At 45.2% G+C, this 14,654-nt stretch overlaps 1 protein-coding gene across 1 annotated transcript in view; it reads left to right on the forward strand.

Moving 5' to 3' along the window:
* Nucleotides 1-14,654, forward strand: part of HMCN1 (hemicentin 1) — a 161,192-nt gene that overhangs the window by 70,548 nt on the left and 75,990 nt on the right. The window contains exons 25-37 of the mRNA XM_017834940.1: nucleotides 218-412; nucleotides 1,442-1,572; nucleotides 2,225-2,372; nucleotides 2,533-2,659; nucleotides 3,630-3,784; nucleotides 6,028-6,306; nucleotides 7,170-7,451; nucleotides 8,448-8,556; nucleotides 9,120-9,289; nucleotides 9,627-9,781; nucleotides 10,500-10,623; nucleotides 11,895-11,996; nucleotides 13,481-13,639. Of these exons, the coding sequence (XP_017690429.1) occupies nucleotides 218-412; nucleotides 1,442-1,572; nucleotides 2,225-2,372; nucleotides 2,533-2,659; nucleotides 3,630-3,784; nucleotides 6,028-6,306; nucleotides 7,170-7,451; nucleotides 8,448-8,556; nucleotides 9,120-9,289; nucleotides 9,627-9,781; nucleotides 10,500-10,623; nucleotides 11,895-11,996; nucleotides 13,481-13,639 (2,136 nt within the window). The remainder of the gene's footprint in view (nucleotides 1-217; nucleotides 413-1,441; nucleotides 1,573-2,224; nucleotides 2,373-2,532; nucleotides 2,660-3,629; nucleotides 3,785-6,027; nucleotides 6,307-7,169; nucleotides 7,452-8,447; nucleotides 8,557-9,119; nucleotides 9,290-9,626; nucleotides 9,782-10,499; nucleotides 10,624-11,894; nucleotides 11,997-13,480; nucleotides 13,640-14,654) is intronic.

Genomic DNA, 14,654 nt, shown 5'->3' on the forward strand with positions numbered 1-14,654 from the left:
AAGTTTTGTGGAAAGTCACTGCAAGCCAAAAGGATTTTATAATGTTTGGGACTAAGATTTTTCATGTTAAAATCATCCTGTAGCAGCTGGGGCTTCCTCTTGGAAGGACACATGTTGTCCTTGCAGTAAGATTCCAGCGAGCAGCAGGAATTGTGTGAACCTCTCTTGCTGTGAGCCGAGCGAAGCGTGTGTGGCAGTTTCCCCTTTGCCTCTTTAGGTGTTCCAAAGCCTGCCATCAGATGGCTCCGTAACGGGAGGGAGCTGACGGGCAGAGAGCCAGGCATTGCGGTGCTGGAGGACGGGACCCTGCTGGTCATCGCTGCTGTCACCCCCTCGCACAGCGGGGACTACGTGTGCGTGGCCACCAACGAGGCTGGGAGCACCGAGAGGAAATACAGCCTCAAAGTGAACGGTACAGAACAAACACAGCCCTTGGCAACTGCTTTGGAAGAATCTCTTTGAGGTTACTGTTGGGAATTGCATGCCCAGGTCTGCCCATGTGCCGTTAAATGATAAAAGCTGATCCGACTACTTGCATTTCCATTATTCAGATGTTCTCTGTGTTTTTTTCTGTTGTTTCTGTTCTCCATGACTTTAGGAACAAACTATCTTTGTTTTGCTTAAGGAGCCAGGTGCATCTCAGACTATTTATACTTGAAATCTTCAATGCAAATAACAAATGAAGACTTTTGTACTGTAGAGATTAAAGACTGGGGGATAGGTCTGCATTTCAGATCTAAATATGAGAAAAGTTATTTATCTGATTAAACATAGGATAGGAGAACTTTTGTTCCTGATATTCTTCTTCCAGAATCCTCATTAGAAAACAAAACTTCCATGGGTGGCCTTGAGGTATTGATTTGTACAGAGCACTTTTATTCCAGCCTTGTTCACTTCCCATGATAGTGCTGATGCCTGTGAGCAGGATTATTATATCCTTATCTTTATCCTGAGAAAAGCAGGAATTCCATCCTGTGCCAGCAGGACTTGTCAGCGGGTTGGGATTTTCTAATCCACCACATAAGGCCATTCTGTTTGCATCCATAGTGAGATAAATATTAGACAGGTGTTCTGGAACATGACTGGAGCAGTGAAGAGGAAGGATGACTCTGGAATCTGCTTCCTTTGCTAAACAAATGTTGCTGAACAAGTAACAGGAGATTTTAAGATTAAATTTAAGGTTAAATAACATTAAGATTCAGTATTAAGATTAAAAATGTTGCTGGTTGTTCTGTTGGAGTGAATTTCCCTGGGAGTCCGTTACTGGGCAAGAGAAGACTTTTTTGAGAAGAATAAGAAAAGACATAGGAAGATATGCCCAGAGGCAAAAGGCAGCATTGAGGAGGGAATGAAAAGGGTCTAAGAAATTTGGATTACGGTGGTCCTTGACAGAGGGGAGGAAGGAGAAAGTGGGAAATCATGACTTTGAGTTTTCTTGCAGTTCCTCCTGAAATTAGAGATCAAGAAAAGGTGACAAACACATCTGTGGTTGTTCATCACCCTGTAAGTCTCTTCTGTGAAGTAACTGGTAACCCCTTCCCAGTCATCTCCTGGTATAAAGAAGATATCCAGGTATGTGTGATCACTGAAATTAGGCAGCCTCACTCAGTTTTGGGGGGACTTTGAAGTGCTTGGTGTGAAAACTCACTGAAGTAAATACATGTACCTGCCTTTATGTGCTTAATAGTGGACTAAGAACACCTCCACAAAAAACCAGCTAAATGTGGTTCATCCATGAATTCAATAAGTGAAAAGTAAGCTCTTTATTTTCAGGATTCCATTAGGAATTAGCCTTAATAATCTTCCAGTCTTGCAGATGCCAGAGTCCTTCCAGAGGGGACCAACTATGCTATTTTCTTTATTTTATGGGTGGAGAAATAAGAACTGTTGGAGGCTATTTGAATTCCTCAGGATTTATCCTTGAGTCCTCTGCTCCCAGTTGTAGCTGATAAGTCACAGTTTCAGACGAGGAGAGAGCCCTTTATGCACTTTGTGACTGCCCCTTGCTGATGGATGGAGGGTTTCCTTGGTTCCCCCCTTGCCTGCTGTGAGCTCCAAACCATATTGAACAGATTGCAGCAGTGCAGGGGATTAGTGCTGTAACTGAGAGGGGAAACAGATTATCCCTAAACCTAAAACTACCATTTTCTTATAAAAATCCAGCTGTGCTGTTTGGCTGATGTAACTTGGATCACATAAGGCTGATGTCTCGGGTTCTTTTAAGGTTGTGGAAAGCAGTGCTGTCCAGATTTTGCACAATGGGAAGATACTGAAGCTCCTGAAAGCTGCTACTGAGGACGCTGGACAATATTCCTGCAAAGCCATAAATGTGGCAGGAAGTTCTGAGAAGCTGTTTAACCTAGATATACTAGGTCAGTTCATGGTTTGGGGGTTGGTTTTTGTTTTGTTTGGGGTTTTTTTGTAAGTTGGTGGTTGGAAAAACAGTTGATATTTAAGCAGGCAGTAAATTTCAACTCATTATAAATAGATTCTTCCACTCACTGTTCTTCTTTAATGTTTGTCTTTCTGAAGTTCCCCCGAGCATAATAGGTACTGATACCCCTGGGGAAGTTGCAGTCATCCTCAACCAGGAAATCAGCCTGGAATGCAGAGCCAAAGGCTTCCCTGTTCCTGACATTCACTGGTTCAAAGATGGCAAGTGAGTGTGTTACAGCCTTGGAAGTTTGTGTCTGGGTTGTTCCTGCCCTGGAACACGGGGGAGGAAGGGCACTGTACCTGCACACTCTGGTTTGACTACTTAGTGTTAAGTTGTCATCAGATAGAACTTGGGGTGGTGTGAGCTGGTGAGTCCTTTAATTGAAGTTAACCTTCTGCTCATCTTTGTGCCCTGTCTGGCACTTGCAGAACACATTTAGGATATTTTAAGCCAGACAACACTTGAAGCATTTGATTATAAACTCAGCCATTTCTTTGAGTTTATTCCATGGTTGTTCTATCTGGATTATTTCAAACATATCATTAGTTAAAATGCAGTTTAGCTGACGTGTTTGACATTTTTCTAGCTAGTGCCTTGTGCACCTCTGCACTTCTATATTAAAGGTTATATATGCATATATACATGCTTCCATTCCTCATCTCATCCTCCAGGAAAGCACACCAGGAGAAGGATTCTTAGTGGCTTAACTATTAGCTGAAAATCCAGCTGGGCTGTGTTTTTGGTGTTTAACAATATAGTTCAGTACAGACACGGGTTAGTACTCACAGATATCCTGCTGTGACAATTCCTTACTCTTTGGTGTGGATATATTGACACTTTCAACTAGTAGTTGACATTTTGTTATCAGCTAAGGGCTGGCATGACTAAGGATATTAGGAAAAAGAACTGAGGTCAAGCACAGGACTCTGGCTCTGATGCTGGCATCCTGGATGACCTGAGTGAAGTAATTTTTGTGGTTTGTTTTCTTCTAAAAACTAAGAATAGAGTTAATTATAATAGTTTGTCACTTGATGGTGTTTCTTGTGCTTAATGCTCTTAATTTAGTGCTAAATGGTTCTCTGGAACGGGATAATTTCTGCCACTAAAGGACCTCTTCATCTTACTGTCAGTTTAAATTACTGCTGAAAGGATGGGGTCAGAGTTCTGGGAAGCAAAACACTCTCTATTTCAGGCCCTTGTTTCTGGGGGATCCCAATGTTGAGCTGCTGGACAGAGATCAAGTTCTGCACATCAGGAGTGTTCGAAGGGGTGACAAGGGCCGTTACCAGTGCAGTGCCACCAACACTGCTGGCAAACAAGTCAAGGAGGTCAAGCTCATTGTCCACGGTGAGTTTACAGAATGCCTGGCCCTGGAACATCCTTGGATTTTACTCATAAGGTTTCTTTTTGGAATGGAGATGCTCAGATGCACACTAATTTTGCAGGGTCAGATCCTTAATTTGTATTTGTCTGAGTAAATCCACTCAAAAAAGAAACTTTACTGAAACAAGCATAACTTAATATTCAGCTGTTGACAAAGAGATCCTTTTTGAGCATTTATACATATCAAGTCAAGTATGGGTACAGTCTTTGTAGACTTGGCCTTTAAGTGGTGGTTTTGTGCTTTTTATAATTTTCTAACTGTCGAGAGACAAAAATCTTGACAAGCTTTCTCAAATTCTGCTATTAATTAGTTTCAGCTGAATTTTGATCTGTCTTATGAAGAAGAAAATGAATTAGAAGATTTTTGTTTTAATATACTTGTGGTCTTATTTTCCTTTAGTTAGTGTTAGGAGTAAATTCAGCCAGGAATAAGTTACAGTTAGTACAAAAGTATAAAACAAAGTGCAAAACCAGTAAGAGTCAGACCTAAATAGTGTTTGAAGAAGAATATTCCAGATGATCTTCAGGTAGCGTGGTGGGACATTCCTGAAGTGTGGAGCAGCCACAGCACACTGCCTGTACACCAGCCATGGGCAAGCCTGTGTCCAGCAGGAACAGAGGAAATGCTGGCACAACTTGCAGGTGATTGTGGCTGTTGGGAGATGAGAGGAATAAAAATTAGAGGAATAAAAAGGCCCCCAAGTAAAACTCTCATGGATGAGTAGATTTACTTCAGATTCTTCAGGCAAGAGAGGTGAACTTGTAGTAGACTGGAACACCTCTTTACTTTTAAATTTCTCATTAATCCTGGCTGCACAAACAGAAGCCCACAGAGTAAGTGAGCAGCCTAGATGCTAATTCTTGCACATTCTTACTTTGTTTTAGCAGTTCAGCCGTATTTTTGACTTTAATATTTTCCCAAAACACCATGTTAAAACCATTCCCCATTTCCGTGGATCCTCTGTCAGCATTTGCTGATAGAGAAGTGCATTTGCCTTTGATCTGGGTTTGTTTCAGCATGTTTTATGGATTTAGGTTTTTTGGCAACAAAAAATGTTTAATTAGTAAAATGTTTCATTGTGGTTTGATAATCTGCAAGACCCATCTCAGGTGTAGATCCGTCCACGGACACTTTGCTTTACATCTCTGCAGTGGGGTTTTCAGTGACCACTATGGAAGTCAGTGGAATCCGTGGATGTGCTGAGCATTTTTGGCAGCACAGGAGTCAATGTGTCTGCCAGATGTGTCTGGTACTCTCAGCAGTCATAAATTTACTCGTTGCCAATTGCACTCTGTTTTTATTACTTCTACAGAGATTTACGGACTCTTTATATTGGCTGATTTACACCAGAGCTTGTTTGCTAGAAGAATCTGAGTCCTGCTGCCCAGTGAGCAAGGGAAATGACTGTGGACCAAAAAGTTTCAAAAATAGGAGCATAAAGCAAGACTGTTAAGCTCATATTTAGTCTCAAAGTGACTTCATCCTCAGAAGTTTGGAGCCCTGAGCAGTTCCCGCTGCAGCTGTCGAGGCTCTTGGGTGTATCTGGTATTTTTAATGGCAGGTTCCTTGCTGGGAGGATGCACCTCCCCAGGGATACAGGGATTGCTCTTTCTTTACCCCTTGGAGACAGGGAAGAGGGGTGCCCAGATGCATTGCAGGATGCATGGAGGCCCTAACTTGGCACAGGTGACCCTTTTTGTTGTGTTCTCTTTGTGCTTTCTACCCTGTGTTGCCTTGGAGAGCTGTACAGGTGATATATCTCTTTTCCCAGTCAACCAGCAGTAGGACATGAGGGCACAGTCTCAAGCTGTGCCAGGGGAAGTTTAGGTTGGAATCAGGAAGAAGTTCTTCCCAGAGAGAGGGATCAGCCCTTGGAATGGGCTGCCCAGGGAGGGGGTGGAATCCCCGTCCCTGGAGGTGTTTAAGCAGAGCCCGAACATGGCATCAGTGCCATGGTCTGGGTGACAAGGTGGGGTTGGGTCGAAGGTTGGACTGGATGATCTCAGAGGTCTTTTCCACCCTCAGTGATTCTGTGATTGTGATTCTGTGATCTGCTCTGCTGGGGAAAAAAACAACCAAAATACAGCAGGAAGGGTTGGAAGTCTGATTAAAATATATTGTTCTTAAAGCATTTTGATGTTTCATTTAAATCTGCACATCTTTGTAACCCAAGGCTTTAGTGCTGCTGTTTTGTCTTTTGAAACAGTCCCTCCCAGTATCAAAGGAGGGAACGTTACCACGGAGGTGTCGGCGCTGCTCAACAACCTCATCAGCCTGGAATGCGAGGCCAAGGGCATCCCTGTCCCCACCATCACCTGGTACAAGGATGGGCACCCCCTTCTCTCCAGCCCCCAGGCTCTGTACGTGGACAGGGGGCAGTTCCTGCAGATCCCTCGTGCCCGGGTGTCGGACTCTGCCAGGTACACGTGTCGTGTGAGCAGCGCGGCCGGCGCGGCAGAGAAGGTGTTCCACGTGGATGTGTACGGTGAGGGACAGCTCCTGGGCTGGGGGTTTGGGTTACAGCTGCACTGGGAGAGCTCTGCTGCCTCTGCAGCCTGGCAGGGACTGTGTTTGAAGGCTGGCACACTCTGAGCAGGGCCATGGACGGGAGATTTAGACCCTCTGCTTTGTGGGACTCTCAAAAAGCTCTTTGGTTCATGGAATCCTGCAATGGTTTGGGTTGGAAGGCACCTTAAACATCCTCCAGTTCCACCCCCTGCCCTGGGCAGGGACACCTTCCACTAGCCCAGGTTGCTCCAAACCCCGTCCAACCTGGCCTTGGACACTTCCAGGGATCCAGGGGCAGCCACAGCTTCTCTGGGCAACCTGTGCCAGGGCCTCCCCACCCTCCCAGCCAACAATTCTTTCCCAATACCCCACCTAACCCTGCCCTCTGGCAGTTTAAAGCCATCATCCCTTGTTCTATCCCTCCATGCCCTTGTCCAAAGTCCCTTCACCAGCCTTGGTACCACGCTTTCTTCTGCTGCACTATTTCTCCTCCATGTATATGTTCTCGAGTTCCCATCTGTATGCTGAACAATACTTACCTGCAATACACAGTCTGTAGGGGATCTTTAGAATGCCTTCTTGAGTCCTTTGTATTTAGTTTTTCCCTCTCAAAGCCCTGCAGATCCTGTTGTTATACAACTGGTCAATACTGAAGTAAAAAATTTGAATTCTCTGTTTCCCTTTGCCTTGTCCCACCCCAGCAGCAAATTCTCCCATGAAATCCTGCGTGACAGAATGGCTTATGGAGCCAAAGTGGGGGGAGGAACCAACCCATTTGCTCTTAATTCATTTTCTGGCTACAGAATTAATGGCTTGCAGTGTATTTTTTCCTTTTTCCAGTTCCTCCGGTGATCGAGGGCGATGCTGACACAGCCCAGAGCAGGCAGGTGGTTGCTGGGAATTCCCTGACGTTGGAGTGTAATGCTGCTGGCAACCCTCCCCCTCTCCTGACCTGGCTGAAGGATGGGGTTCCCGTGCAGGCCAGCGACAGGCTCCGTGTCCTGGCTGCTGGGAAGAGGCTGGAGATCCTCAACGCCGCCGAGGCCGACCGGGGCCACTACTGGTGTGTGGCCACAAGCATAGCTGGGGAACAAGAAATCAAGTATGAAGTTGAAATCTTAGGTGTGTGAGCAGCACAACTACTGATTTGTCACATTCCCATAGACCTAATATGGACAGATTCCAAAAACCCCCATGTTTGTATTTTTGTTTGTGAAAGATCAGTTATCAGACTCCATATTTAGTTGAACCTGAGCACTGTACAACTTTGCTGTCCAGGGTTACAGGACAGTTGGAAGGCTTTCAGGTTAGTTCTTGAAGGATTGTTTTGCGTGTGGTTGGTAAATATTATTCTCAGTAACCCCTAAAATTCTTCTAACTTGCCTTCATAGAAGAAAATCATAGATCCCCAAGAGTATCCATTAAAAATATCACTGAGTAGTGGCTTCTAGGAGAGGACACCGTTCTCTGAATTGTGTTGTGCAAATTTTGAACCTTCTCTTGAAAAAATGCTTTTCCTTTTGTATCCCTTGAATCTGTTACCACAGTTTGCATCTCAGCAGTCCCTGCTGACTGTCCTGAGGTAAAAGAATTGTACAAAAACGTGAACCACCTTCTCTTGACATGGCAGGAGTTATTTATGAGCTGTAATGAACTTTGAATTGCTCTCTCGGAGAACATAGTATTGAATGCAGAAGAGCACCATTCTGCTGCTCCAGGTGTATCTCACTGGTCTGGGTCAGTGGAGGAGCTGTGAGGAGCTGTGTTGCAGTGCTTCCTTCCCAGAGAGGACGAGACAGGGTGAAGAAGGACCTGGAAAAGGTTCTTCTGCACCTTTGTTTTCTCCTTCTTCTGGCAGGGAGTGCTAAAAGGCCCCCCCATCCCCACCCATTCATAAGGTTGTTCTGACAGTCTGGGAAAACCAACCAAATGAGAAACAATAAAAAAAATGAGAAGAATGATTTGAAGCCACAAAATATTACTGGGTAAATGTTTCCCTTCAGAAAGGAACTGAGGTTCCTAATGAATCAGTGTGTGTTTAACATTGCTATTTGAGAGAGACTGTCATGATATTTCTGATACTTAAACGTTTCTGTTTGTGGATTTTCTCTTTCACAGTCCCACCATTTGTGGAAGGTGGGGATGAGCTCTTGGACTACATTGTGATTCTCCACAGCCCTTTGGAACTGGATTGTACAGCAACAGGGACACCCTCACCAACTATCACGTAAGGGCACTTGTGTGACAGTAGAAAATAAATAAATCTGCTGCTTGGTTAGGGGAATGTGGAATTGAGCTTTATGAGCCACCTGTGTTGTTTGGTGATGGTTAATGAGCAGAGGACAAAGTCCTGGGTCCACTGAAGACAGCACTCACTGGGCAGCATCAGGATTTTATTTTAAATGAGTTTGGTTTGTTGTGCCAGTGTCCATGTTCTGGAGATGGGCATAGATAACAAGAGCAGCCAAAACTCTCATTCCTGTGCTAATGCAACTGAGCATTTTGTTCTGCCACCTGGGGTTGCTTTTGCTGTGGCGATTTCTCTCTGCCTCTGCTGGTACCTGCTGTCACCTTTCTGATGTCTTCTTTAGTGCCTGTTCCCCAATACTCCCTTCTGATAAACCATTTTGGTCCATGGCACTCAGGAAAGTGGAATATGACATCTCCAAACTTCCCTGGAAATGCAAATTGAGTTACTGAGCTGTTCTGTTTAATGGAGTTGTGCATATTTCAGGAGTGTTGTAGATCTTTCTTTCGCAGAGAGCTGAGACTGAACTTTCTCTTTGACAGGTGGTTGAAAGATGGTCATCCAGTTGAAGAGGGAGCTGGGCACAAGATGTTATTAAAGGGACAGAAACTTGTCATCTCTCAAGCTGAAGTGTCAGACACCGGCCACTATAAATGTGTGGCTGCAAATAAGGCAGGAGAACATGGGAAGGAATTTGATGTTACAGTGCATGGTAGGTTACTCAAGGGGGAAAGCAGCAGACTGCTTTTCTTTTTAAATTGCTGGCAAGAAGGTGCTCAGATCTCCTGTAAATACTTATTTGTATTAGTGGGTTGAAAAATTGTAGATGAGATAAGCTGAAGTAGAATCATAGAATAGTTAGGGTTGGAGGAGACCTTAAAGTCCATCTCATCCCAACCCCCTGCTGTGGGCAGGGACACCTTCCACTAAACCAGGTTGTCCTGATCTAGGAGTAGAAATAGAACTGCACTCACCTGTGGGGTATTGTTTCTGTATCTTTAAATGTATATGTTCAAATGACACTTTGTTTTTGTTTCTGGTACTTGCAGTTCCTCCAACCATCAAATCAACTGGGCCTTCCGAGAGAGCTGTTGTGATCCACAAGCCTGTGACACTGCAGTGCATAGCCAGTGGCATTCCCAGCCCTTCCATAACCTGGTTAAAAGATGGACAGCCAGTAAACACAGCCAGAGGAAACCTCAGAGTAAGCATGACTCTTTTGTGGGATCCAAACCATGACAGATAGTTACAATGAATTATACGGGTCAGTGCCTCTTTTCCTGTTGCTTCCCTCGCGCTGTGATATGAAGATGCTAAAGATCCATCCTGGAGAACGAGGGGCTTTTTGCCTGCCCAGGGTGGTATCTCTGGTTATAGCAGCGTTTAGTAGACTGAATGCCATTAGACAGCTCATATCAGAGGAGTCCAGGGCTGGAAATTCAGCATGTGGCTCCTTCCAGTGCTACTTGAACCTTTCTGGGTGTGGCTGTCTGCTGGTTGTGAGGTGGCTCTGCCCACTTGTCCCTGTGAGGTGGCATTAGATGAGCTGTTCTATAATTGCTGCCATTGCAGCAGCTACCTGTAATTCCCTTCTGATGGTGACATCCTGCCTTTCCATGAAGAGCCCTTCCCAGTGGTTCCATGCTCCAGGGGTTTGGTTGCTTGCAGTGGCTTTGATTTACTGTGGGCTGGAGCAGCTTTTGACATCCTGACTGCAGCCTCCTCTGCATGCCTGCCCTGCTGCCATATGGGTCTCCTTACACTTGTACAGCTCATAATGCTGATGCCCCAGGATTACTGAAGCGTCTGAACTCCCAGACACCCCTTCCCTGGGTTAGAGGGAAGCCGCTCCCGGCGGTGTTCCGTGTCAGCGTGTGCCCTGCCCTGGGCCATCGTGTCCATGTGCTCTGTTTTTGGTACAGCTGGAGTCCTCAGGCCGTGCTCTGCAGGTGGGCAGGGCCCTGCCCCAGGATGCTGCCCACTACACCTGCGTGGCCACCAACGCAGCCGGAGAGGCCCAGCAGCACGTCCGGCTCCACGTGCACGGTAACGTCTCTGTTCTCGGCAGCTCCTCTGGCACCCGTGTGCCCTCTGTCTGGCTTTTGTGCTGTCTCTGCACATCTCCCTTTCAGTTTGCTTTTTTTGTCCCACTCCGTTAGTAAGGAGTGAGGCCAAAAACTCTTCTTCTTAAGATCTGGCCTCTCTCCTGTGGTACCAAGGGCCCAGAAATAAGTGACTTAATTCCCTTTCCAGGTAATTGCTGTTCAGAGGTCTCCCAAAAAGCCAAACACATTGCCACTAACTCACCCCTCAGAATGGTACCTGTTTCTGAGTCAGTATATGATATACCACCATTGACATTATTAATTTCATCCAAATTGTCTGTGGATATTGGTATTCCCTGTGACCCTGCAATGGGAAATTTTTACAGGAATGACTTTTCTGAGAAAGAAACATTCTGTTGTGAGGGGATTTTTCAGCCTGATTAAAGGGAACTGTCTTTTGCAGCTAACAATAGTATAAAAGGAGTCGGGGAAACTTGAGAAGCAGTTGTTTGCATGTGAGTTTAATAAATGCTCTCACCATGATTTACGTATGTTTGGCTCAGAAATCGGCTTTTGCATTCTTGATGTGATCCAATCCTCAAAGGAGGTGTGGGAATCCTCAGGAGGTGTAGGAATGGACCATGGCAAAATGCTCACAGAGTATCATTATGTTGACTCTTATTGCCAAACCAACTCAGTGTCTGGAAAATGTTCAACTGAAACGAGGAGAAGCTGCAGAGTCTCCATGGACGAGACTTAGAAAGAGAAGCCACACTCATCTTATACTGTGATAATTGCATCACAGCTAATTTGAGTGTCAGCCCCATGTCAGAGATGTCTCTTTTTGCTGTCTTCATGTTCAAAGTGTCATTATCTGGTGTTTCTGACGTGGTGCAGATTTCTAAACATTAGTAAGGTAAAGCTGTGTCAACAGTCAGTTGAAGTGGGATGTTCCTGCCACAATAAAGAATTGCTGTTCTGTGTTGTGCACCCATTCCTTGCAACTCTGTTTTAAAGTCCCAATTTCACGAAAAAAATTAGAAGTAACAAAAATAACATTTTATTCCTCTTACCACTAATGTGGTTATATAGTTAGAGAATATCCCCATTTCAAAGATGAGCTTCTTGGAGAAATTCCTCGGTCATCCAGCAGCTGAAGCTTGTGCAACTCATAGCCCAGAGTTTGTCCAAGGGCAGATGACTTTGTGGTTGGATGCTGTGCTGGCTGGGTGGCTGAATTAATGCAAACCTGCTGCCTTTGTCTTTCCCCAGAACCACCCAGTCTGGAAGGTGCGGGAAAGATGTTAAATGAAACAGTGGTGGTGAACAACCCAATCCATCTTGAATGCAGAGCTTCTGGGAACCCTCTGCCAGGTATCCACGTGCACCTCGGGGAACATCTGGAATCAGCTTTAAACACATCCCCTTTTATCTCCTGCCAGCCAAATATTTGACAGTGTAGAGCAGACCTTAAGTACCTGGTGCATTGAGCATGTCAAGTGTGGGCATATCTAGGACCTTTTTTAGAGTGTGTTTTTGCTCCCACCTTCTTCTGATAAGATATCAAAATACCATGTTACTGTGAGAACAATTTTCTGTATTAATTATTGTACAGCAAAACTGGAGGAATAGTTACTAAGAGTTTATCTAATATAGCAATTTATTCTCGTGCTGATGAGAGCAACATTTTCAGAAGAAAGGTATTACTACATTTCAGGTGAACATCCAGATTCACCTTTTCTGCCTTTTTGAGAATTAATTCACAGCAAAGTATTGTTTTCTATAATAATTTATACTTGTATAAAACACAGTTTAAAAATATTAAGGGTGTAAGTAAAATGTAAAAATATCAGGATTTTATATCCGTTTACACTCTCTTTAATTTCTTCTCCTCCTTTTTCTCTCCAAATTGACAATTATTTTAGAAAAAACAATTAAAATGATGGATTTCAGATGATTTATGCAATAAGAACAGTTTGGTCACCTCTGGTATGATGTGATGCCACATCATAGTGTCAAGAAATAACATTAGCAAAGAAAAGTGATAGCACAGCATTCCACTGAAAAAGAGAGGAGCCCTGTACAATCTTGTTTATCAGTGAGACCAGAACACTTTGTGAATGCAGCTCTTTCCCCAAATAAACTTGTGTATCACAGATAATCAGTAAGTGGTAATTTCATCTACTGAGTGGTGGTACCATAAATATTACATGGCTCATTCTCCTGATGGCTGATGCCATCTTTTGGCTGAGATGCAAAATCCTTAGATGTTGTTGGTTATAGAGTTCCTATAAAACTTTCTTTTGGAGCAGCACCGGATTCCTGCTCTTTATTTTAACTTTTTTTTTTCAGCCTGCCAATTGAACTTTGATTTGGTTGCTTACATGTTGGTTCTTTGTCCCAGGTGGTTGAGTTTAATGTAGGGATAATTTAGGATAAAAGGTGAAAAAATTATATATATTGTAGAATCCCAGGGTGGTTTGGGCTTGAAGGGACCTTAAAGCTCATCTTATTTCACCCCCTGCCATTGGGCAGGGACACCTTCATATTATTGTGTGTTTTTAAACAGCTGCTCGTGACCTTGGTATGAGATTAGTAAATTTGGTTTGTGACATAAAATGTCCTGAAGGTAAAAAATGTCCTTAAATATATGATGTGTGTAGATGATAGTGTCGAGAGTGCTGTTGAATTCTGGGGGGGATTGTCAGTATTTTGCACAAATGTTACCCATTTCCTCATTTCGAGTTGCTTTTCATTGTTGTTAACGCTGATTACTGGTGATAGGGCATTGTAAAGACTGGAAGGCCGCAGCCCCTCTGCTCTGCCCCCCTCATGGATGTTGTGTCCCTTCCCCGCAGCCATCTCGTGGTTCAAGGACGGCCGCGCGCTGGGCGTGAGGGGCCGCGGCCGGGCCCTGCTCATCGAGGCCGCGCAGCTCTCGGACGCGGGGCTGTACCGGTGCCTGGCTGCCAACACCGCGGGCACGGCCGAGCTGCTCTACAGCCTGCAGGTCCACGGTGAGTGAGAGCCGGGCAGTGCCGCGTCCTGCCCCGGGAACAGCCCGTGCACAGCATCCAGTGCGCCCGTTCCCCCTGCGCTGCCAAGGCCGGCCGGAACCCACAGCCCCCAGTGCCACAGCCACAGGGCTTGGGGATCCCTCCACCTCCACCCTGGGCAGCTCTGCCAGTGCCTGACCGCCCTTCCTGTGAAGGTGTTTGTCCTGCTGTCGGACCTAAACCTCCCCTGGCACAGCTTGAGGCCGTTTGCTCTCGCCACGTGTTGTGACACGTAGGAATAACACGTACACGCACTGCCTTTGGTCTCCTCAAGCTTCAGGTCTGCTCAGCAGACTTGGTGTCAGTCATCCCATCATCACAGCATCATGGTTTGGGTGGGAATGGACCTTAAAGCCTGTCCCGTTCCACCCTCTGCCCTGGGCAGGGACACCTTCCACTAGCCCAGGTTACTCCAGGTAACCTGGCCTTGGACACTTCCAGGGATCCAGGGGCAGCCACAGCTTCTCTGGGCAACCTGTGCCAGGGCCTCCCCACCCTCCCAGGAAAGAATCCCGTCCCAGTATCCCATCTGACCCTGCCCTCTGGCAGTGGGAAACCATTCCCCCTTGTCCTGTCATTCCATGTTCTTCACTGTTTTTTTTAATCAGTGACATTAGAAATAGGTGTTTTGAGCTAGGAAAATGTGCAAAGGGAAGGCATTTCTAGGAAAATTTGTGGAGGAGGTCTTTTATTTAAGGGACCACTTCAGCAATTTGTAGGGCCTGGCAATGGCTGGGGTTTGTTGTAGATGACTTTGAAGCTCACAGTAGATAAAGGACACAGATGAAATGCTTTTTCATAATCCAAGAGCTTTAAAGAAAAATGTACTGTGTCTAAGAAGATGAAGTGAAAGTGTGGGTGTTTGCAGACATGAGACACCTGAGCAAAAGCCAAATTGGAGCTTTTCCACTGATTTCAGTGGTTTTTGGATGTGGCCATAATCCAAATTCTTATCTTTGATACATGCATATGCCTG

The sequence above is a fragment of the Lepidothrix coronata genome, unplaced genomic scaffold (assembly GCF_001604755.1).
Source record: "Lepidothrix coronata isolate B3197 unplaced genomic scaffold, Lepidothrix_coronata-1.0 Scaffold246, whole genome shotgun sequence".
NCBI lineage: Eukaryota > Metazoa > Chordata > Aves > Passeriformes > Pipridae > Lepidothrix > Lepidothrix coronata.